The sequence below is a fragment of the Symsagittifera roscoffensis genome, chromosome 5, assembly GCF_963678635.1.
Source record: "Symsagittifera roscoffensis chromosome 5, txSymRosc1.1, whole genome shotgun sequence".
NCBI lineage: Eukaryota > Metazoa > Xenacoelomorpha > Acoela > Convolutidae > Symsagittifera > Symsagittifera roscoffensis.
In genome coordinates, this window is record NC_087066.1 from 31,295,466 (window position 1) to 31,319,792 (window position 24,327).

The 24,327-nt window shown below is 34.5% G+C and overlaps 2 protein-coding genes across 6 annotated transcripts; both read right to left on the reverse strand.

Annotated features, from left to right (window-relative positions):
• Nucleotides 1-1,168: 1,168 nt before the first annotated feature.
• Nucleotides 1,169-15,886, reverse strand: LOC134845960 (uncharacterized). 5 transcript variants are annotated; one of them, XM_063863104.1, is made up of 4 exons: nucleotides 15,630-15,886; nucleotides 15,519-15,544; nucleotides 2,304-2,480; nucleotides 1,171-2,027 (listed from the first exon to the last, which is right to left on the reverse strand). In XM_063863104.1, exons 2-4 carry the CDS (start codon nucleotides 15,526-15,528, stop codon nucleotides 1,267-1,269), a joined length of 948 nt encoding a protein of 315 aa, XP_063719174.1. In that variant the 5' UTR covers nucleotides 15,529-15,544; nucleotides 15,630-15,886; the 3' UTR covers nucleotides 1,171-1,266. The 5 variants fall into 5 exon arrangements, 4 of the variants coding, with proteins under 4 accessions (XP_063719173.1, XP_063719174.1, XP_063719172.1 ...); XM_063863103.1 differs by lacking the exons at nucleotides 15,519-15,544; nucleotides 15,630-15,886 and adding an exon at nucleotides 9,793-10,168 and having other exon boundaries at nucleotides 1,169-2,027; nucleotides 2,316-2,480; XR_010162770.1 differs by lacking the exons at nucleotides 15,519-15,544; nucleotides 15,630-15,886 and adding an exon at nucleotides 2,757-2,820.
• A 144-nt stretch (nucleotides 15,887-16,030) lies between these two features.
• LOC134846239 (sialic acid synthase-like) lies at nucleotides 16,031-24,111 on the reverse strand. The gene is made up of 7 exons (XM_063863509.1): nucleotides 23,991-24,111; nucleotides 20,655-20,793; nucleotides 19,404-19,672; nucleotides 17,996-18,634; nucleotides 17,565-17,724; nucleotides 17,017-17,339; nucleotides 16,031-16,691 (listed from the first exon to the last, which is right to left on the reverse strand). The coding sequence occupies exons 1-7, from the start codon at nucleotides 24,070-24,072 to the stop codon at nucleotides 16,405-16,407; spliced, it is 1,899 nt and encodes a 632-aa protein (XP_063719579.1). The 5' UTR covers nucleotides 24,073-24,111; the 3' UTR covers nucleotides 16,031-16,404.
• Nucleotides 24,112-24,327: the final 216 nt, after the last annotated feature.

The window sequence follows — 24,327 nt, forward strand, 5'->3', positions numbered from 1 at the left end:
AACCTCTCATGCTTTATATTTTATATGAGATCACGTAAAAGATTTAAAATTTGTTAGTCGATGTTTCAATCGTCTTTCAAGTATCCCATCAATCAACCCTTTGATCATAAGACAACCAAATTTTTTGAGCTGTAAAGGGTGGAAGAGCGCTTACTTTTAATGCAAATTGGAGTGAGTAACCTCATCCGCAAAAAAATGGTAAGAAAACTCCTGAAGACGTTGAAGACGGTTCTCTCGATTGGCTTTCAAGCCGACAATCCCCTGATTGATTTAATTACTTCTGTTGAAAATTTCGATTCGAATGTACTGTTTGCGCCTGCATACTTCTATCGGTAAATCTTGTGCAGAGCTGGGTTTTCCTGCTTATGCGGCTGACTCAAATAAGATATGAATCAGGGTTGCACCTCGAAACATTTTCAGCAAGCGTTAGCAATTGGTTCTGGTAATAGCTTGTGGTTACAAAGCTTCCACGGCTCATCGCATAAGAGAAAATTATTGTCTGTAGTCAACTGCGTGGCATGATTTTTTAAATTGAGCACAACTGTTGTGTGGCCTCCTGTCGCAAGTTAGCTAGACTGAACCCAGGGACACCTGAACCGGCGGCATCGTGGCCGAGAAAGTGTATTAGCCTTCTGATAACTGGGAGCACATTCAAATCATCTACGGACGTCATCAGAACCTGTTGATGAGACTATTAAGTTCCGTTTTAGATTTAGCTTCCACTACTCCTGCAAAAGCGTTCATAGTTCGGAGTGAATAAACTCATCAAGAAAAAACAATCAACAACTACACAATTCAAACGCAAATTTTGAAAGATCTTGAGTTTTGAAGTTTACAAAACTTCAAATCACAAGATTTTTCAAAAATGCTATAGTTTTAAGTCAAAAAATGCTATTCACTTTTACTTCCAAAAATGGTTTTCAGCGGAGATATATCTCCGCTGAAATCCATTTTTGGAAGTAAAAGTCAAAGCCATTTTTTTCGCCATTTCCACATATGCGAAAGAAAAACTACGCTTCATTCAAATTATTCGATTCATTCATTGTATTTGAAAACAAAGAAAAATAATTACAAGATCTGTATAAGTGACTCCAATAGCTCGACCATGTATAAAAATTATAAAAATTTATTTTAATTTTTCCAAAAAAAATCATCAAATTTACCATCAAATTTTTCCAAAAAAATTATCAAAGTGATGAGTTGTTAGAGTAGCACAGGTAACAAAAGTTTTGAAGGTTTTTGATACCATGAGATATTTAAAACTCTTCATTGAAGTTTTGTTTCTTGAAGCTCAGCTTCGACATGCTTTTGTTCAGATGTTTCAAACTTCAAAATCACCAACAGTTGAATTCCGATTGCCACTATGATTAATAATGCGCCAATACAAGAGACCCAAGAGAATAAATTGGGCAGGAAAATAACCTGGAGCACAAACGCCAACACAGATGCCAAAAACTGGAACACATAAGCTGCGGACGCTTTGATTAACATGAAACCCTTCACCGCCATAAGGGCTGAAATGGTTTGGGTGAAGGCAGCTAGTAGCCCAACAGCTTTTATCCTCAAACTACAAGATGGTAAATGGTATGTATGGAATAACGAAGGTACGCTAGGTGCGGCGCATCCTAACATATAAGACATCCAGTTCCAGCTTTCAGGTACTTTGTTGGCACTCAATTTGATTAAGATAAAGTACGCGACACCTGTAGCTCCTGATACCAATGCATAAAACATGCCAACAAGGTAATTTGTAGTTATCCGAGTGCCGGCGAAATCTTTTTGACACATTGTAGCCATGCCTGCAAATCCAGTTATAATAGAGATAACTGATAACCAGTGGGGTGCTTTTTTCAGTTTGAACTTCTCAATGGCTAGCGCAATGACAATACAGATGAAAATTTGGACAACAGTAGTTCCTGCCGGGTCAATTAAGTCGATCGATAGGTAGAGGAAGAAAATAGTGGCACCTCCGTTTACAAGACCATTGAGCAGTGCTAGTCCGTGATATTTAGTCAGAGTAGTTTCGCCTCAGGGGTTGGCTTAACTTTTATAAAGACAAAAAATTCCAAGAGTGAAGTTTCTTGGAAAGATATAATTGTTTCCAATGTCATTATGTCTCTCAAAAATAGGTCGACAAAGTTTTTTTGTGTATTTTTTTGGAAAAGCTTGGAAAAAAGTGGATTTTTCGAAAATTTAGTTCTAAAAACGGATAGCTCTTAAGACTATAATAAGAAAAATTTATGAAATACATTTTATCTGTTTCAATTTTAATTGCGTTTTAACCCCTTTTTGTTACGTCAAACCCTTGGAAGCACAGATAGCGGCGAATGCTAAAGAGGTTCCGAGAGCCGAAGTTGCGAAGGACATCTGGGATCCGGTCAGTCCACTGAACTCGAATAGTATACCCACCACAGCTAGTAGGAATGCATTAGCAGCCATAAAAAATACTCCTCTCAATTGCTGGTTGGAAGTCTTCGGTGCTAAAACATCGATTAGATGCAAAAATACTTAAATTTATAAAGTGTTTATTTTTAAGCCTCTATAGAATATGAAGATAAAAGATACATACTTTGAAAAAAAATGTACGAACGCCACTTGGGAGGCTACCAAGAGTGGCACCTCAGAAACAGAAAAAGGAACAAACAAAAAAAGCCAACAACGTATCAGAAAAAAAAGTTTCGGTAGGGAGACTTTAAAGTCGTTGCAAAATTTGAATTCAATGATGCCCAAAACATTTTTAAAATTCAAACACATACCCGATTTGACCTCAAAAAATGCCTATCACACAATTCAAAAAAATTGCTTATCAGACAATTTCATTCAAGGACAATTAACCAACCTTTCATTTCTTTTATGGTGAAGTAAATGGCGTGGTAAAAAGCAGAGATAATTGAAATTGGAGAGCGATTTAAGTAATAAAATAAACTCGATTTTGAGAAGCACACTTATAACACCCGAAATTTCGGGGTGAACCATCCAAAAACGATTGTCTCAAAATAGTACAAAGAGGTATCCCTAAATTCGCTACAGGTCATGACCTCTTATAGCGCCAGGAAAATTGTTTGTCTTTCGGATTTAAGCGTTTACAAGAGTTGTTGGTGTGTTTCTACAAAATCGAGTTTAATTTATTACTTAAATCGGTATTAGGTAAATAAGAAGACAAGACATTAAGGCGGCAGCATAATATGAGGCATCCATTGATAGTTGAGTGACCATAAAATTTTTCTAAAGGTAACTTTGATGTCGAAACATGCTAACTTTTAGGGGGAGTGCGCGCCAAAAAAACGCAATTTTTTGGTCAAAATTTTTCAAAAAGTGCTTCAAACAATTTTTTTGGCCTTTTTTTAAACAAATTTGCCTGTGCGCAAAAAGTTGGTCAAAATGGGGTCGTTATCGTAATTTGGGAGGGCTCAAAAATCAAATTTTACTCAAACTAAACAAAAAAATTAGCAAAATTTTTATTTTTATTTTGCCCCCTCCTCTGAGAATATCATAAATCCGCCCCTGGACATGACATTAAGACGACAACTGAGCTATAAAATAACTAAAATGAATAGTTTAAATGTAAGTGACTTATATTTCTCACAAAAAAGTGGAAAGTTGAAAGTCTTTTTAAGGTTCCATCAAAACCTGTTGTCGTCTTAACAGATATCGTCTTATTTGCCGGACACTATTTAACCTTGTTTTTCTTGTTTACTAGGAATTTTTTGACCAATGATTGAAATTTCGTTTGATAATGCACGTATACAAAGCTAGGAAAGGAACGAGAATAAAAGCTAGCCGAAACCGGAGGTAGAGCAATAAGCAGAATGGTCTAAGAGCAGAAAGGGTCTAGGAGCAAAAAACTGAAAAACTTTAGTTTTATAAGCTAATTGGTAAGACGAGCATCAGCATTGTCAGAATTAAAAAACAACGAACAGATTATGCATAAATTGAGTATTTTGATCAAGCAGTTTTTTACTTGTTAAAATTACTCAATTCATGTGTAATGTTTTCATTTCTTTGGTAGTATTGACGGCTCTAATAATTGTTTTACTGATTGGCCAACTTAAATCATTGTTTGTCTATTTCTCCGATCTTAGACCTTTTATGCTCTTAAATGTTCATGCTCAATGACTGGCCACCCTAAAAACCTATGCTTGGTTTTGGTTGTCAAACCACAGAAAACGTTATCGAACAGTACAGTAATAAATGGTTTCCACTTGTAGTGGGGTTGAGAAATTAGACGATAAGAAAGATAGACGTAAGTACTTAAAAAGAAAATTGACGATTTCGCAAAAATTCAATTGTGAGAAAATAGACGAAAGTGAGAGAGGTTAAAATTGTTTGCAGACAAATTGCGTGAGAAAAATAAAGTTGATTGCAGACAGCAGTTAAATTTCGGTTGTCAAAAATTTTACAACTCACTCATGCATAACTTATTCAATTCAAAACTCTCCTGTAAAATTCGGATTTGACATTTTTTGTTCATTTAAACAATAGTTTTGATAGGTATTGACATTTTATGTTCTTTTTGTATTTATGAAACTTGTTTACAAAGAAAAAATTTTGTCAGCCCTTTCTTTTTCATTGCTTTTTCGTTTAAAATGACAGATCTGTAAAAAATAAATTACGTCAAATTTCGTTTTTGTAGCCTCCGTCTAATTTGCTTATCGTCTGTTTTCCTAGGCCCCTTTTGTAGTTTTAGCAATAAGTAAAAATAAGTAGACATATTTGTTCTAGTCAATTCAATAAGCTATCAAGTATGTTCTACAAAAAAAAGATAAAAATGATGTTTATTCAACAAAACTACAGCTCCGACTTTATCAGAAAATTTGTCTCTTTACTAAATGAAGAACTTTTTTTTCAAATTTCATTATAAAGTGATCTTCTTTAAGGAAAGAAGTGGGACTTAAAAATTATACTAGTGGACAAAATTAAACGCAAACTTCCGTTTTTATTCTCTAAAATTTTTAATTTTGATAACAATTTTGGACTCTATGTACCTGGAAGTTTACCAATCTTTTTTTTTCATGGTAAATATTGTCCAAAATGGTGCAACAGCTTATATTGCCTCTTAAAAATTGTGCACTTTCTGGGCTCTGCGTGTCTCGATTGATTCGCAAAAACTCTTGATGCAAGACATACCATTTGCTTATCTACCACAAAAACAGTTGTTGGCTCTCTACGAATTATGATGTTTTGTGCAGTCCACTGTTGTATGAATCTAGTAGAGCAAATTTCTAGCGCTTCAAATTAAAAAATTAGCTGTTCTTGCTCTAAAAACATTTTGGGAGATTGTATATACAATAAAAGGCTTGAGGATTCTCCGGTTTGTTGTTCTCAGATTGAGGCAAGATCTTTGTCTTCGAGTTTACTTCAGTTTGTTATTCGTTTTTTCATTGCAATGTACCACAAATAATTTTATTTTTAGAACGGATCAAATGATATATCACTTTAAAACCTTTTACATCTTGTTTCGACAAAGATTCGGAAATTTTCGAAAGCAGTAAATAAAAGGATAGCCATTACACTAAAAATATCCAAACCATTAAAAAATAACTATTATTCTTTTGAAATTAGGTTATTTGAAGAAAAAACGTTCCGAAAACCAATCAGAGCGTTAAATAAGTAACAAAAAGCATGTTTCGAGCACAAAAAGCGTGTGCCGAAAAATAGTGGGTAAAATGCCTTTGAGCCGCGACAGCGTAGTAATCTTCTGATAACTGAGAGTCCATTCGACCATCTGCGGATGTCATCAAAGTCCTGTTGCTGAGAGGGTTAACTCTTTGGCTTCTAACTTTTTTCGGACCGTATGATTGACACTGTTTTGTAAGAATGAGTCAGTTCGAAATAGCTGGATCAATGTTTTAAAAATCAATGGTACTTTTTTGCGCCATTTACTCATTTGTAACGAAAATAACCACGCAAACTAAATAATCAATTTAATCATTGCGCTGAACAATTGCAATATAATCACCTGACTTATAAGGTCGTTAAATTTTTCCAACTGTTGCATGAAAAATTTTGAAAAAACTGAAAACTTAACTTGCAGAAGCCTAAAAGAAAGCCTTTCTTAAAAAAACTTAAAGCAAAAATTTTTTTGAAAAACCCTTGCAAGAAAATTGAAGTCTATTTTGAAATGAGGTTCGACTTAATGAACGTACAATCAACAAACAATTGTTGCGTTAAACAAAACATTAGAAACCATTATTGAGCCGAATGAAACCGAAAAGAAAGCAAATCCTGGGCAGATTCGCAAAAAAATATAATGGGTGAAAAAAAACGAAGCTTAATCCGGAAGCTTAATTCAAAACAAGTTTTTTGTTTTGGTTTTTAAATAAGCGTTTCACACAATTAATCCTAGTCGGGCTAGGTGAAAGATAGGTAAAGACCAACGCAACGTTTCTGTCTGCTTTGCTTTTTCACTGTTTCAGTCAAAATTGCACATACCAGTGGTTTGAATCAGTGAACAACTGTTAACAAAATTGAGCCAACCCAAGATTTTTCTAGATCAAAACCATATACGGGAAAAGTTTGCATTTTCTACAGTTTGAGATTAAAATCAAATTGCAAATAACCATCAAGGTAAGTCGACGAATTTCGTGTAAAAACTCGAATCAAATCGCTAGTTAGCGAAAATCGGAAGGATACCTGAAGCCGCGGCATCGTGGCCGAGTAAGCAAAGTAGCTTTCTGATATTTTCGAGTCCATTCAAAATATCTTCAGATGTCATCAAAGTCCTTGTTGATGAGAAGGTTAATTAATTACACAGGCTGCTGAAACCCGTTTTTTCGAAGAAAACTTACAAACACAATAAAATGCAAAATTAACATCGGAACAAAACTTACCGAGCCGTAACAGAACCGAAATGACCTTGGCAGAAAACTTAGGCAGAAAATATCTCAGGCAGAAAATACCTGCTGCCGAAAAACTCAAAAATTCTTAATAATCAAATTTTAGTCTTTTTCCTCTAAAACAATCACGCACGCGCAAAATTTCCCCCTAAAATAATGACGCGAAATGAGGCCACAAAGTTGATACAAATCAGCCAAATACAAGAACGCCGAAAAAAGTTCAAAAAAAAACACTGAAAAAAAAACTTCACAACATTGAGTTGATAAAATTACAACCAATGTAAAAACAAATATCGAATCGGTCGGATTTTTAAAAAGTTCCAACGCTAAAAACAATTGCAGTGAAAATTGTTTTTGATTTGCAAGAATCTATATACGAGTCTTAATTGTGGCACCTAAGCTGACAAAACATTAGCAGACAAATAATACGCGGTAATTTGTTTTGAACCGGATTATTTCTCGTTTTAAAAAAAGAGATCCTGGTCAATTTCAAAAAACAAGACTTTTATCACTTCAGGCGTATTCGTTAACTCACGCTAAGTGTGCAGGAAACAAACAAATTTTTCAACTCATTAAGAACCAAGGTACCACGAAGAATCCAGATGAGTCCAATAGACAAAGTCATTAACGGGGAAAACGACTAATACCTGCTTGCTATACCCTTGCTTATCGCAATAGTAAAAAATTGAAGTAAAAAAATTCTATGATATTTATGCAGCAAGCTTTTTCCTAATCAGTTTTGAAGACAAATCAACAGCAAACTCAATATTTCTGTTGAGACAAATTTTTCATGCATATGAAAAAAAATTTGCACATCCCAAGCCAGCAATTGATCTCATTTTATTCCAGGCAAACATCAATTTTTGAAACATTTTTGCCGTCTTTAGTGAGTTTATAAGGGCGTCGAGAAAATTCACAATTTCTGACATTAAAAAAAAGTTTTCAATACCCTTTGATTGAAAAAAAAAAACAAACAAAAAACGAAATCGAGATCTATTGCTTTCTAGCAATTTAACTGTTTTTCAATATGCAAAAAATATTGGACAAAAAGAACAAGCGTTGATAAATTTTTGTCGGGCTAAGTGAACAATAGCCCAAAACAAACGCATAGTTTCAGTCTGATTTGCTTTTCTACTGTTTAAGCAAAAACTGCACAAACCAGTGATTTGAAACAGTAAAAAAGAGTTTCGCACATTTTGCGATACCACACAGACATAACATTGCAAACCAGGGGACAAAAATTGGGGAAAAGCCACAAAATCGAGAAAAAAAAATAAGGATTGAAAAAAATTAAATCATGAAGAATTAATGATTACAAAACAAGACCACAAACACAATCAATGGCGTTTAAAAAGTAATCAGAGACATGAATTAAATGGAAACTAAGCCAACAACAGCTAGTAAGATTCTTGGTGAGCAAAACTATGTTCAATTGAAAAACTTTTGAAAATTCTGAAAAAATTATTTTAACGCTCCCCCTCCGGAAACACGCAGAAGCATAAAAACTATTTTTTTTGAGGCAACGCTAAATTTGGTCATTTAAACGATAAAACTTAAACAGAAGCAACTGAGGTCAAAGAAAGCTTACAAGCAATAAAAACCAAACGAAATTACCGAAAATACACACTTAGTGGTTTCATAAATTACAGTAACAAATCATAACTTTTCAATTACAACAAAAATTACTTAACAGCAAAAATCAGTATTAAGGCATCTAATTCGACTAATCAGCATAAGCAAACACACATGTCAGGCGTACTTCTTCTCTCAAAAATAAAGTGTGCCAGAAAAACTAGGATAGTTTGAATTTGATTTAGTCAAGAAGCCAAGAAATTTGATTTTATTATCATTATAGAGTACTGGTATAACTTCCTAAACGTACTGTCATTAGTAGCAGCAAAATAGTAGTTTAATTCAAGCTTTCAAGTTTTCTGCAAGACAGAATGTGTATGGAGCGCACGTTAATGAAGTATAGCGGTTCAATTGATTTTGTTAAACAAGTTGTTGACCCGAAAAAAATTCTGCAGATTTGATAACACTTGTTAGTCGCAAGCGTACTGACAATATTGCAAACCCAACAGTTTCTTATATGTTATCGATTTAGGCGAAAAACTCGCATTGTTTACATTTAAACTGTAAGATTTGTATTAAATTGCAAATGTTCAACTAGTTTTAGTCAACGTATTACTAAAAAAACTTGAATCAACCCATAATCAACTCTAATCAACTGGTAATTAATATCCAATGAGCACTCAAATTCACTGGTTTATGAAATGCATAATTTATTTTCATCTGATTTTTCAGGTTAATTATTATTTAGAGGAAATTTCTGTTGTCACTTAGGGGAAAGATTGTTCGATTGAATTATTTTTTAAATTTAGCGCTTTGCATCTGAGCCAGTGAGCCGAGGTAGGGTGTAAATCAGGCACGGATCTAGGAGGGGGGATATTGAAAATTTTTCGAAGAACCCGAAAACCTCCTGGCCGCACGATATAAACCTAAATATTCACCTGGTTCTTACACAAAACATGTTTTAAAAACCATCATATATTTTCACTATCAATAGAAAAAAATTTATAGACTCACTGAATTTCAAAACTAAGACGATTTTAAGGCTTTAGTTATTTATTGAACAGGTATATGAATTGTTTTATTATTTCGTCTTACAAGCTGCTAGTAATTTTTTAAATATCTTTTCATGCGACTGAGGGGATAGCCAAGCTCCTTAGATTCTCAAAGAAAAAATTTGAGACCGGAAAATCAAATCCTTTTCTACGAATTGTTTCAGCACGAATGACAGCACTCAAACCAGTTTTTATCAATTGACTCAAAGACATCTTAAAAACAAAACTTTGTCTTTTTTGATACGAAAAAAATCGTCTTTAACATTAGATATTATGTGAGTGGAATCAATTAATTATTGAACAAAATCTCAACTATGACACCAGCTACTGACCTGTTTCTTGGAATGTCACTACGACTTCTGGCATGTTTTTTGAAACTCCTTTGTCGAACATGAGCAATAAAATAGGAACTAGGAATGTGTCTGCAGCCTTACTTTTCACTCATGTATTTTCACAAACTGTGGTTTCAAGGGTAATATATGGTTCAAAATTACATAATAGACTCGCAGAAACGAATTGATTTATAAAATATGAGCTATATTTTGGTATTCACGTTGCAATATTCGAAGAAGCGCACAAAATGAATTCGCGTGCAGCAGAATACAAAAAGATTTTATCCATTCCAAGTATAGAACCTTTTCAAGCAATATCTTTATGAGACCATCAACTTGATTTTACCCTCTCAAAAACCGCCTTTAGCCGTCTTTATTTGAGCGGGAAAAAAAGCATTTAGTCATCTGTTCTGTCCGTGATGTTACAGCGATATTGCAAACGGCGCACAGACAATTCAGCCAATTTGAAACTCAGACAATTCAGCCAAAAATATACACACAATTCAGCCTGAGACAATTCAGCCAATTTGAAATTCAGACAATTCAGCCAGAAATATACAGGCAATTCAGCCTGAGGCAATTCAGCCAGTTTTACAAAACGCTAGATTTGAAAGAAAACAAAACTGCTCGTATCAGAGCGAAGCCCTGAATGTTCCGACTGCGTTTTAAGGTTTATGAAGCAGTAATAACATTAAAAAACTCAATGGAATAAAACAAAATGAAAAAAAAATTCTAAAATTTGATTTTTTTTTGAAAATCATCTCCCCACACGCCATATAAAGTACAGAAGGATAAATTTTGCTCCTTGTAATAAACCAATTATGGCAAATAAGCTTCTTTTAACCAAATTGGAACGATTTCTAAGACTGATTAACTCACCGCTTACGCGTTAATAGCGCGAAATATATCGCGCGTTAATTGTCCCAAATTGGCCAAAATGGCAATCCTTAAACCCCCATAACTTTACGAAAAATGATCACAGGTCAAATATTTTTTCAAATTTGAGCTCAGGACAACAATACCTTTCGAATGATATAAAAAAATTCCGTCAAAAATGAGTACTTAAAAAGTCGAAATTTGTCTGAAGAAAAAAAAACCCACCCGAGCACAAATATTCCGTTACTTTCGTATCGAAAGTCAGAACAACAAGAATGCTCGTATCAGGGTGAAGCCCTGAATGTTTGGACTGCCCATTAAGGTTTAAGGAGCAGTAATATCATTAAAAAATTAAAAAGAATAAAACAAAATGAAATTTTTTTCAAATCATCCCCCCACACGCCATATAAAGTACAAAAGGATAGATTTCGCTACTTGTAACAAATTAATTATGGCAAATAAGTTTCTTTCAACCAATTTGGAACAATTTATAAGACGCATTAACTCTCCGCTTACGCGTTAATAGCGCGAAATATATCGCGCGTTAATTGTCCCAAGTTGGCCAAAATGGCAATCTTTAAACCCCCATAACTTTACGAAAAATGATCACAGGTCAAATATCTTTTCAAATTTGAGCTCAAGACAACAATACCTTTCGAATGATATAAAAAAATTCCGTCAGAAATGGCTAGTTAAAAAGTCGAAAATTGTCTGAAGAAAAAAAAACCCACCCCGAGCACAAATATTCCCTTACTTTCGTATCGAACAAGACTGATCGTATCACGGTGAAGTCCTGAATGTTCCGACTGCCTATTAAAGTTTATGGAGCAGTAATCAACTAAAAAGTTAAATGTAGTAAAATGAAAGGATACATTTTTTTTCTAAAATTTGAAACTTTTAAAATAAAAATCATCCCCTGACGCTATATTAAGTACAAAAGGATAAATTTTGCTACTTGCAACAATTTAATTATGGCAAATAAATTTGTTTCAACCAATTTGGGACGATTTCTAAGACGGATTAAATCTCCGCTTAAGCGCTAATATTGTCTCATATTGGCCAAAAGGGCAATCTTCAAACCCCATAACTTTACAAAAAATGACCACAGGTGAAATATTTTTTCAAATTTAAGCTCAAGACAAGAATACCTTTTGAATGATTTTAAAATTCCCTCAAAAATTGCTAGTTAAAAAGTCGAAACTTGTCTGAAGAAAAACCCACCCCGAGCACAAATATTCCGTTACTTTCGTATCGGAAGTCGGAACAAAATCTGAATTGTAAATTTTTCTCGTTTTAAGGTCGCCGGTGAGCGCTCTATGCGCGCGTCGCCGCTTTGTGGCGATAACCGGCTCTAAGTTTCATATAGAGTCGTACTCTCTGTTGGCAAGCTCGCAACATGTTGGCGTGACTGCGGCTGTCATTATTATTGGCTGAATTGTCTTTGGCTTAATTGTCTGCATACTTTTGGCTGAATTGTCTGAATTTCAAACAATGAATACAAGCCTACGGCTTATACGTAGTACCGGACAGGGAATTTAATTTACAAATATTGAACAACGGTCGAAAAAAATTCTTTTCTTTTATTCTGATAGAAATTTAACCGTGAGCTCAGCATGAATGCAAAAATCCTCAAGTTTCTCTTTGAATTGATTGCGGTCCTTACAATTTTTCTTCCCCAGTTACTATTTTCTGCATAAGATAAATTTGAGAAACAATAAGAAGCATATTTGTTTGATTTCATGATAAAGTTTTGATAAATTTGCTAGTCTCGCCACTTGATGGTAAATTTTATCAATTTTTTGTTATTGTTTTCGAAATAAGAACAAAACACAATTTTGTCGAAAAAATATTAACAGTTTCAAGAACAAAAAAATTCTAAGATGAATTTTTTTTTCAATTTTGAATTTGAATAGCTCTTAGTTAATTTTGTCAAAATTAAGAAAAATGCAGACATGAAGACAGAAAACACCACAAGACTAGTCATATATCAAGGGAAAGCCCTGAATGTTCCGACTGCCTCTTAATCCATTTCAAACAGTTATTGGGAAAACAAAATTTTGAAAAACTAAAAGTTTTGGACAAAATTAAGTGTAAACTTGGAGTCGTACGAAATTAATACGACTGATTAGCAAGCCTCAATTCATTTGGGAGTAATTATGTTATGAGGGATACTTCTCCATACATCAAAAACTTGCATTACGCTTTCAGCATTATGAACAAATTGTTCAAAAAGCGCATAAATTAGTCCAGAGCATGGCCAACTAGGCAAACTTCAAACTCTCAGACCTTTGCAAAAAAGGATCGGAGATAAAATATCTTTTTTAAGTGACTTCAGGCAGTCAATATCTATTTGATTTCAAATTGATTGTATTTAGAAAACCATCTGAATAAAAAAATCACCCCAAGCAAAAGTATTTTAAATTCTTCAAAAAGCGGAGCAAAAAAATTGTTCAAAAATTTGTAAGAAAAATTTTTCTCAAAATTTTTTTAAATTAGAACTCCAGAAATTGAAATCAAATTCTTCTTTTTAAACATTGCATTTAAAAATTTCAAAAAACGATACAGAAAAAACCGAACAGACAAAAAGTTTAACTGCAGAAAACCAAAAACGTTTAAAAAAATCTCCTTTTGATCCAAATAAATTTTTTTTCAGCTTGAACTCATTAAAGCGAAAAAGCTCAACGATTGTGCAGTTGTACTAAGTAAAAAATTTGCGCCAAATCTATGAAAAAAAATCAAGTTGTTCAAATTATAAATAAATTTTCAGGCATTTGCTGAAAATTGTGGGCAAAAAAAAATGCTTAGTGCAAATGTATCCAAGTTTTTATCACGCGCAAATTTAGCACATACAATAAAGTGTAGTCTGATCTAAAAAAAAACTTCAAGCCGATTGTGAGAGAAAAAAATGTATGTTGGCTTAATAGTTTTTTTGCCCAAATTGAATCGAACGACTTATATGAGTGCCTGCATTTGTACCAGTTAAATGCAAATAGAAGTTTGGGTTGCAAAACAAAGCATGGGTATTTCCAGCTGGAAATGTATGGTAGCAAATGCTTAGAGCAACGGATCGAACGTATAACAACCATAATTCTAGAACATTTTGCTCCTGTTCTTTTCCGCACCCTCCCGCCGCCCGGAGTTAAGCTGGCAAATACGATTATTTTAATCATATCATGTGTAATTTTGAATGACACCAATATTTAACTATTCATCAAATGTTCTCAAATTTGGATAATTTCTATTTGAGCAGAGAATAATCAAAAACTTTCAAGCTGAATTACAAATAATTATCAAACTATTAGATTACAAATTTAATTACCAAAATTGCTTTTTTTCAGTCAAAGTTTTTTATGTTTTTCTTCTTCATGATTTACACTTTTTTAACAGCAGTTCGAAAATGCACCGTTTTGATTCTTAATGCGAAATTATTCAAAATAAAACGTAACAAAACTTTCAGTTTTTTGAGTCGATCAATCAACTTTGTTTTTTTAGTAAACTGATGCAGTTGAAACTCGTTTAATTAAGATTGGTATTTGTTTAGTATTTGCTAGATGCGTAGCGAAAGCAAACAGAATTCAGATATGTATATGCGTACTCATCGCTTTTAGAAAATTTTCAGATGGCTTCTGATTGCTTTTTTTGTTCTTTTCGAATTCTTTGGTGCAGGGGTTACGTAGCGCAAAGTAGACAAGCCATAAAGTAGAACAAGGATAGCCGGTTACTGTGCAAATTTGTTTTGGAAATATTCAATGTGGTTCGAAATTTTTTTGGATTTTTTTTTGGAAATTTTTAATGTGGTTCGAATCACGACTGAGAGAGTTTTAAAATAATATATCACTCAACCTAGTCCGATGATTACGCCGGGTATCTGGTTATGCGTGGAAAACAAAAAGAAAAAAATTAAAACACACACGAATACAAACTTCCTCCTAATTTTTCAAATGGTCGGAACAACAAGGTTAACCGGTTACTGTGCAAGAAGCAAAGAACGTTCCTGTGATACTTGCACAGTAACACTCTATACTTGTTCTTTTTTAGAGCCTGTCTATTTTTCGCTGCAAAACCACTTCAGTAAATGAAATTGAAAGAAACAAAAAATAATCAGAAACCATCCACTAAAAAGTTTCTCGTGCGGATAACTGAAAAAGCCAAAAATTACACTTCATTAACTCAAAAACAAAAAAGATAGTTTGTTTGATTGGGAATACAAATTTTGATTGTTTGTTAACTCGAAACAAAACCAATTCAAAAAAAGCAGAGACAAAAAAAAACATTTTAGGATCTACTTAACAATCGCTCCCACCCTAGGCTATCTACTGAAGAATTGCAACTAACATAAAATAATCAGTACGCAAGAGCCAGAGCGTTATATTTAAATTCCGAATTTTGCAGCATTTTGATTGGTCGAAAATTCTACTGACTTAATCTACTCAATAATTGAACTAGCTTCTCCTTCTCGAAGGACGGTTGCGGGTAAATGTTAATGTAAATTCTTTGTTTGTTAGAAATGAACTTGAAAAACAATACTTGAAGCTCAAAACTCCAAAACAAAAAGAGGATTTACTATGAATGACGGCCTGCACTACATCAAGCGGCAATTAATCAAGAATTACTAATTTATTTGCCAATTATCAAAAACTTAACGATTATATGTTTTACGGTCAGACTTCGATAATTATGGCAAGACATGGCTAAACACAGATGCACTCAGCAGTTACAAAGTTTTTTCAGCAACAAATCGATAGTATAATTTAAGACAACAGAAAGGTAGCTGCCCATAACAGCACGTATTGTTAGGCCTGCTTAAAATTTGAAGATAGTCATAAATCTTTTAAAATTTACAAACTCACCCGTAATCATTTTCAATCAGCGTATAATGTTCGCAGGGGCACAACAGCGGTTCGCCGTGATGAGCTGTACAGCTCGTATGTTGGTCCTATCCCGCGTGGATAAATGATCTTATGTTTGCAAGGCAATGTCGTTATTTTTTTAACTCAAAATTGAATACAGGGATTGAATGATTCAAAAGCACTTATTAAACTCGAAACAAAATTTTCACGAGCAAAGACTGCATTCAAATCTATATATTTGGTCATTTAATTTCCTTTTAAGAGATAGAAGAGAGTCAGTATTAGAAATGAGAAACAAAAAATAAGTGCCATTTTTGCTACTTTGTACTCAATATAAAAAAATATCTTGCATAACTGACAATAGCTGGTATGCCTGAACATAATACTATTTATAGTGTAATGGTAAAGTAAAAAAAACAGGAAAAGCTTCCTGTATTTCTTTTATTCTATTCTCTTACAAAAACAGCTCTGAAAAAGGAATACTAAAACTTTATTGTTAGATTAAAAAGTATCTGACAGTTTACATAATTGCATTTTTATATTATACCACTTTATTGCAAGTTTTCGATATGTTTTCGTACCATAAATTGATAAATTCAAAACATTTTACAAATGGATTTAATTTTGCTAAAACAGCGATATGCATCAAAAATACTCGAGAAACTAACATTATTTCATGTGGCGAAATATAAAACTAATTAGCCGTACTATCCAGTATTTTGGACATTGTTACTGATCACGACATTGTTACTGAGCAAGCAATTTCGCCAATGCCACTGCTTTAAATAAAATCAGGGTTTCAATTCTGACAAGTCTGTTTAACTAAATACATCTTAAATTGATTTCATATGTACATAATATAACTGCAAGTTTTTTTCATTTCAGTTTACGAAGATCCGTTGGCAACACCTGATATGCCATGATCTACAAATCCATTTATCGCACTCCGAAAATCGCCACTCATTGGGATGTTGGCTGATTTTGGGACTAACTGATTTAACTCAAACTTCGCAGAGTGCTTCTTGATCATCAGCTCTGCTCGTACAAAGTCTTCCTGAGTATCTATGTCTACATGATCACCTTGATCTTCACTGTCCAGCACGTAGGCTACTCTTCCACTCTGGAAGCTTCCAGTTGTTTTCAACTGGTCCACTGTGAAAAAGTAGAAGGCACCTGGAGAAAAGAAACAAAAATGTCCCATTTCATGAGTTAAGTAGGAATTGAATTCCTTAGAAAGACAAGAGGCCAGAGCAGGGTGGCTTTACGGGGGGACGCCCCCCTCCCCTCAAGGATTCGACCCCCTGCCGAACCAAAGGGTCCCCCTTCGGTACTTTTAAAAAAATCCATTTAGGCCAACCGACTCTATAATTGTTCTAAAGGCACCTTGGCGCCAATATATACTAATTTTGAGGGTGAAGCGTGCGCCAAAAAAACGCATTTTTTTTGTCAAAATTTTCCAATAAGTGCAACTATTTCTATCGTTATTCAATTCACTTGCCTGATTCGGCAACATCCCCACTCCAGTCTTGCCTCCTCGGTCTATTATAGGGGTCGAAGTTCAAAGGTCGAGTACACCCTCCTCTGTCCTCTTTGACCCTTGCCCACCTGAACTTGTGACTATTCACAGCTGCAAACACACAGTCCCTTTCACCCTCTTTGATCATCTTCACTGCTCTGGAAATGAGGGTTGGGTTCTGGGTTGGATAAGTGCACTGAAGACTGCATACTGCCCAGATGTCTGGGTGATGGTGGATGAATTCCAGGAAGCCCTCTTTGCTAGTGGATTTGTCTTGAGCCGTTAAGGGGTCACGACAATGATATCTAAACCAGTTCAATTCAAGTTATCTTATAGTTTAATATAAAATGTGAAAACACAAAAACAGCACTGCAAGAGAAACGTTTTAGGAGTGCTTTTGATATTAAAAACAAAAAACTAATACAACAAGCCTTACAAATTTACAATTAAGACTTCCAAAGCATTAATTATGGTTCAAGCATAAAACTCAATTGGGATCCCATTAATTCGCTTCAATAGAGCTTACTTACTTGGCCCCGAATTGTTCTGATATGTTGCCTATTTTGTCGCAGTCGGTTGATACCCATATCTCATTAAAGCAGGCTGCCCTCTCACAGGCCAAAATGGTCCAGGCTATCAAAGGAAGTCCGTTCAGCATTTTGATATTCTTTCCAGGAACCCCTTTGCTTCCTGGGAAATAAAAAAAAAGATTAAGCTAAAGTCACAGGTTAGACAAATAACCATTTTATTTCAACTTGTCAGTTCAAAAACAAGTAACTTATCCCACAATCGAATCGCAATTCAAATTAATATGAAATCTGATAGAAACCTTAGGCTCATGTCTATTACTTTTCTTTGCGTGATACGCTCGACATTTCAACAATAGCGTTTTTAATTGCAGATTCCTGTTTAACGATGACTAAAAAATGTCTCAATTTTCCATTTAAAAATTCGATATTACCTTTTCTAGCGAGTATCAGTGCAGCCACTTTCTTTTCTCCCTTCTCTGTCTGTTTCAAATCCACGTCTCCTTCCAAAATAGTTTCATCGTCCTCCAAATCTCGCTTCAAAACTCCCCCAATAAGTCTGTGGAAATCATGAGGCGGATAACCACACGGTTCCGCATTCTTCACTGCCATGTTATCCTCATTCAAAATTTCGCCTTTTTTCATGTCCCCCAAAACCACAACACTTTTACCCAGTTTCCTCTTTACAAACCTCTCTGCTGGTAGCAGGAATTTTTCTGGTGTTCCAATTGATGCTTCCAGAATCCTTATCTGTTTAACCAGGTTCGCCAGTTCGTTCATGTCAAGCGATGCGCTGTGGTCAGAACCCTTCCACGTCTTGTCTAGCGTCACGTGACGTTCTAGAACTTTTGCTCCCAGCGCCACAGCTCCCAGTGAAATTGTCGTTCCAGTTTCATGTCCAGAATAACCGACAACAATATCGGGGAAGTTCTCTTTATAAGCTTGAATGACTGCTAGGTTTACACTTTCTGGAGTGACCGGGTAAGCTGAAGTGCACTGGAGTAGAGCAAATTTGTTGTGGTATCTCTTAACTGTATGGTATACACGTCGCATAGTGTCCATGTCTTGCATCCCTATAAGGAACAATCTTGGTTCAATTGGACGGATTGAAAACGCAAAAATGAAACTCGCTCAACATTTTTTCTTTAAGAATAAATATGCTGAGCCTTAATAACGATACATGAATAGAAGCATCAGCAGAAAAAATAAAATTCATGGCAAAAATCGAATCTTCAATTTGAGCTATAAATGCGTTCTAAGCCTAATTGAGACCGATTCGCTTTTTATGAACAAATCTTGTAAAAATTGCTTATGGGTTACTACTGAGGCCCATAAAGCACTGTGAAAATCCTGGTACAAAAAGAACTTCGACATATGCCATTGTAGCATCCAACTTGTCAAAAACATCGCATTATAGGCCCACAACACTATTTGGTGATATACTACAATAGGTGACAGATTCAAGTCAAATAGCTGGATCGCTCTTTGTTATAATTCGAATAGTATTTGTAATTTATTTCAAAAGCCACATTTTTTGGCCAAAAAAATTGAAACTTGATTTTTTGAATAACATTTCATCTGACAGAGCAATGTATATACAAAAACTGTCTCATTAGCATGTACAATTGATTGAAAATGAAATGACTATATTATGCATTATAGTTCTCAAAATTAATACATGCACTATACTCAAAATTACCACCTATTGTAACACATCACCCACAATTTAACACTTTCAGATTTCGTATCAAAAATCGAAGAACAGATTTTTTAACAGAGGCTAAGTCAAGAACATCATTTAGCCTTTTGGGATCCGTAATTACAGATAGACTGCTAGCACACCTGAGCTGATAACCATTGGTACATGTTTCTTGGCCATGAACTCAATGAAGTCCAAATTCCCCACATCTGGACTTGGCACTTTAAAGAAGGGTATACTGATTTTATTCAGGAACTCAATCGCTCTGTAGTCGAAACCAGAAGCTGAAAAAATGACACCAACTTGCTCTTCTGCGTATTTTTTCAGTTCCACGTATTGTTCCTCTGAGAACTCCAGAAACAGCTTGTGTTCTCCATATGTTTTACCCCAGCTTTGAGGCACGTCATACGGCCTGTAATATTTAAACAAATAGTTCAAAACTTCTCCACTGGTTGTTTGGTTACAGATGTTAATGATAACAATTTAGAAGGCGCACTGACAAAAAATTTCCAGGTTTAAACAACCACTATCAATTACAATTACAAACACTTAGTTTCAAATATTGACTTTAAAAGATAGTGTTTTTAACAGACAAACAATCCGGCTTTCATTCAAGTTAAATATTTCAATTCCACGTTAACTGGCAACATAGTTAGTCACAAAATTAACCGGTTAAAAATCATTTAAACGAAGCTAACAAACAATTGATTGTGAAAGCAGACAAAAACTGAATCTTGAACTCACCTTTATGCCTTTTGCTCCCATTTCATTAAGAGGAGCAGATTAGAGGCTAGAAATATAGATAGACGTACAAGATAATTAAAAGTCACATATTTGGGTAACTAAAATATTCAAAAAATATTGGCATTTACGAAAGCAGCGGCAGATTTGGAGGTATAAGACGCCATCCTGGTATTCTACGCCCTAAAATCTACATTTATTCTATGTAAAAGCAGCTACTTTTGATTTTCCAACCCTCACAATTCCAAAACTGCCGTGCGCAATCCAATCTATACTAATTTGGAGGGTACCAAAAGCCTCTCAAACCGCGCGATCCAGAGCTTTTGGCAATATTTTTAACAATTTACCCGAGGGGCAAAAACTCTAGCCAAAATAAGTATTTTAGGAGAGCTCGGAATACAAACCGCATCAATCTGCAAATTTTTTCAAATATCTATCCGCAACTCGCAAAAAAAGAAGTGCGCCACTGTACAAAAAACTCTATTAGTCTTCCGGCAAATTCTCGAGCGTTTATAGGTCGAAATCGTAAAAACACTGCCCAAAATTGACTTGCACTACTGTCTGTGATAGACTCATAGCTGCTTCCTAATGCCCATATGTGATGGCATGCTTCTGTCTCATCAAATATAGCCTATTACAGCCTCCAAGCCTACCTGGCCAGACATTTCTTGTTGAATCTCTCCAAAACTGTACTCTTCTGGAACTTGACACAATCAGCTCCTGCCTCTTTGGCCACCCTAATCATCTGTTTGGCTATATCTACGTCCCCCTGATGATTCTGTCCAATCTCGGCTGAAACGCAAAACCATAGCGACCAGACAGTTGGAAAAGTCTCAATGCGCTCAAGGAGACCAAAAAATGATTATTTTGATCTATTATTTTGTCAAAATTTTAGTTTCAACAAAAAATATGTCACCTGGAAAATAATTCAATTTTAAAAACATAACCAACAAAAAATTGGAACAGTGTCAATAAAATCAAGGAAACTAAAAATTGATTGAAAGAAGAAAAACATTCAAAGAAAAAATTATGGTCTTAGAGCTCTTGGACTGTCAAGATTCGTTTATGACTCACTTTTTAAAAAAAAGCTAAGGAAATTAAGAGAAAACTGGGTCAAGGGGTAAATTGATACTCTGTTGGGAAACCTATAAATTCAAACTCTTGTTTTTGCGCCACTCACTTTTTTGAGCGCAAAAATTCAAACTTAAGCGTGAACAACTTAACTTCTAAAAGACTTTTAAAAAACGTAGAATTAATCAACACCAGCTAAATCAATTTCTTCGCTATGTTCACTCACGCCACGCTTAAACATTTTATGGACAAAACTTGTAGATAAAATTAAACCAATTTGAAAGAACTAGACCAATATGTAATTGCTTGATCAGCACGAAATTTAATTTTAACACCCAGTCGAAACTAAGCCGATGAAAAATTTTTGGGCAATTTGCATTTTTGTAACTGAAGAGCTTAAAAGCTTTTCCGTAAGCAAATTAACTTGAAGTGAATGTGATAACAAGCCAGCAATCAAACAGCAACAAATTGGAAGTATAGTGGATAAGCATGTATCTATTATAAAGATATCAAAGAATGATAAAGGCGGAAAATAAGATACCAATTAAAAATGCGACGAGCATCAAATTGTTCAAAATAACAAATTTGAATAAAATAGCGATAGAATCAATTCTATTTTTGTACATGGGCATGGTAACCAACATCTGCTAAAGGACGGCCCTCTATGAATTTGAGCATGAACTAGATTTGAAATTTCCTAATGCAAAATCACGACAAAAAACTGCACGTCCTAGATAAGAGAACACATCCAACAGACAGTTGGAAAGGACACATGTAAATCAAAGAAACAAAGCCTTAGTTTCAAAAAAACTTCAACTTCCGAATTTTGAAGAAAAAGTCATGTCCTTAGAGCTCTTTGAATTTCAAGAACATTTTGAGAACTTTTGATAACAAAATAAACCAAAGTGAGAAAACTGTATCAAAAGATGAACTTTTTATTCCGCTGGAAAATCTGAAGACAACAACCCAATTTCGAAACTAGAAGTCGATTACGTTTTTCTGCTTTTGATTTTTGCTGTTCGATAGAGAAGTTTGCCATCTTTTAAACCAAGAAAAAGAAATGAACTTAAAACACAGAGGCGAAGCGAAGCTTCCCACCTTTGCGATATTAAACAAACATAAAATTGCAACCTGGCAGACAGAAAACAAATTGAAAGCTAACTTGAAAAAAAATGACGAAAACAACTATTTCTTCAAAAATTTCAATTTTTTGTTTCGTATATGACAAGTTTGAGTTAAACACCTCCAGCAACACAACAACCGCTGCTAAGGAAGTATTCAGAAACATTTATAACGCGGCACCTACGCTAAGAACACGTAGGTAAACACTCGCTGAGCCGAAAACAAAAAAAAATGTTGTCATGAAAAACTATACGCTATTAAATGCCTAGATTCTAAATTTTAACGCCTTTCCCCCCGAAACTGACAAAATGATTAATTCTAGTTTCCTTTTAAAAGACGCAGAATTAAGTGACTAAGCCGATAAAAAATGCTGTAACACTTTGGGCCGAAATAATTTCAAGTACAAAAAACATGCAATGAGAGAGTTTGTAATTTTAAAAATTACAGAATTGAACCAAAAACGTTTTCAATGACAAACATAGCCAACAGACAACTGGAAAAGAGTCAACGAACGCAAGTTAATAGAAAACATAGCCAACAGACAGTTGGAAAAGAACCAAAGAACGCAAGCAAACAGAAAAAAAAATACTGACTTGATTTTTGAAAAACATCTCAGCTTTCGAGACAAAAAACAGATTCCCTTAAAGCTCTTTAAATTTCTGGAACAATTAATGATTGGCACTCCTTTGCTAAAACTTACATTTGATAGCGAAAGAAAAGTTTGAGGATTAATAAGTTAAAATTTCATTTCGCTGGGAAATCTGAAAACTAAATTGCTCTTTCGAAACTAGCTGAAATTTGTTCACGTTTTTCGTGATCTTTACATTTTAGCTGCTCGATAGTGGAGTTATATAAGTCTGCTACGTTCATCGATTCTTAACAACATCTGCTAGCGGCACAAGAGAAATCGGTGAACAGGTCCGGGCAGCATTAGAACCTAGCTGTCCCTGGCGTAGTCGTTACCTTCAGTTCAAGAGAGCCAGAAACGCTAAAAACACTAGCGAGAACAGGACCAAAAAGCAGCTCTATCAAGTGAAATAAGAAAGTAGAAATAAGCCTCGAATTAGTAAAAACTCGCTTACGTGTAGGATTCGAATCTGCGACCTTACAACATTGAGACTCACGCACTAACCACTCATCCCCGGATGCTTAAATTTCCCCAAACTAGCTACTAATAACCAAGATACATATGCTAATAAATTACCAATTCTATGCAGCAAAAGGGGCACCAAATACAAAAAGACACAATTTTGCAAGTAATTAAATCGTAAAGCATAAAGTCACATTATGTATAAATTATGCATTCCAAAAATTGCGAGATACATTGAGAAGAAAAATTTCTGAAATCGACCTTACTATCATTATACTGCTGTTTGAAACAATTAACTTTTTTCGGTTCAATTAATGAATTAAAAATGCATCAACTTTGTTAACTTTTTCCTTATCAAATGTTAAAGCACATATGACAGTGTACCTTACCGCAGTCTACCGATTCAAAAGAGCCACCAAAAGAAGCACTTTTACTAGCGACTTAGGTTGGAAAAAGAAGTTTCGTACTAATACACTCGCTTCGCAAGTTTAATTATCAATCAAGCTATTAAATGTGTTGTTTAATTAATTGCTAACCCGAAAAAGTCTATCTTCGGATTTGATAACGCTTGCTAAGCGTAAAAAAATCAGAAGTCAAGAGCAAAAAAAAACAATTTTAAATTTTTAACTACGTTCACTACTACGAACTACATTAACTAAGTTCTATGACTTTTAAAAATTCTTTCACTAATTGCGAGTAACTTTACCTATGATGAAACACGGATGTCTGTCTCCCACTTTTCTGCCGGGTGAAATTTCGAATTCGACGTCTCTAGGGTTCAACGCCATAATAGTACAACTCTGAAAAAGCGCAAACTAAATACGATTTCTTTGCCATTATTTAAAATCAAAATTCCTTTGCCGGGCTCAAGTTTTTACAGCTCAATTTTGAAAAAATTTGGAAACCAAAAGGAAATCCTTTGAAGAAATAATGATTACTTTCGTATTAAACTTTTGAAGCAATTTGACAAGGTTCACAAAAATTCGCATGTCGCGTATCCTTTGTATTCGCATAAAAAAGTTTCAACCTGTTGGGGCAATATT

What these genes read in the sequence shown, in the direction of transcription:
- LOC134845960 (XM_063863102.1), bottom strand. Translation starts at nt 9,853, where the DNA reads ATGTTCGACAAAGGAGTTTCAAAAAACATGCCAGAAGTCGTAGTGACA. An exon ending in AGTGACATTCCAAGAAACAG is followed by an intron (nt 2,481 to 9,792) that starts GTCAGTAGCTGG and finishes TCGATGTTTTAG; the next exon opens with CACCGAAGACTTCCAACCAG. An exon ending in CGCTATCTGTGCTTCCAAGG is followed by an intron (nt 2,028 to 2,303) that starts GTTTGACGTAAC and finishes CCAACCCCTGAG; the next exon opens with GCGAAACTACTCTGACTAAA.
- LOC134846239 (XM_063863509.1), bottom strand. Translation starts at nt 24,072, where the DNA reads ATGGCGTTGAACCCTAGAGACGTCGAATTCGAAATTTCACCCGGCAGA. An exon ending in ACATCCGTGTTTCATCATAG is followed by an intron (nt 20,794 to 23,990) that starts GTAAAGTTACTC and finishes TTTGCGTTTCAG; the next exon opens with CCGAGATTGGACAGAATCAT. An exon ending in TCAGAACAATTCGGGGCCAA is followed by an intron (nt 17,340 to 17,564) that starts GTAAGTAAGCTC and finishes GAACTGGTTTAG; the next exon opens with ATATCATTGTCGTGACCCCT.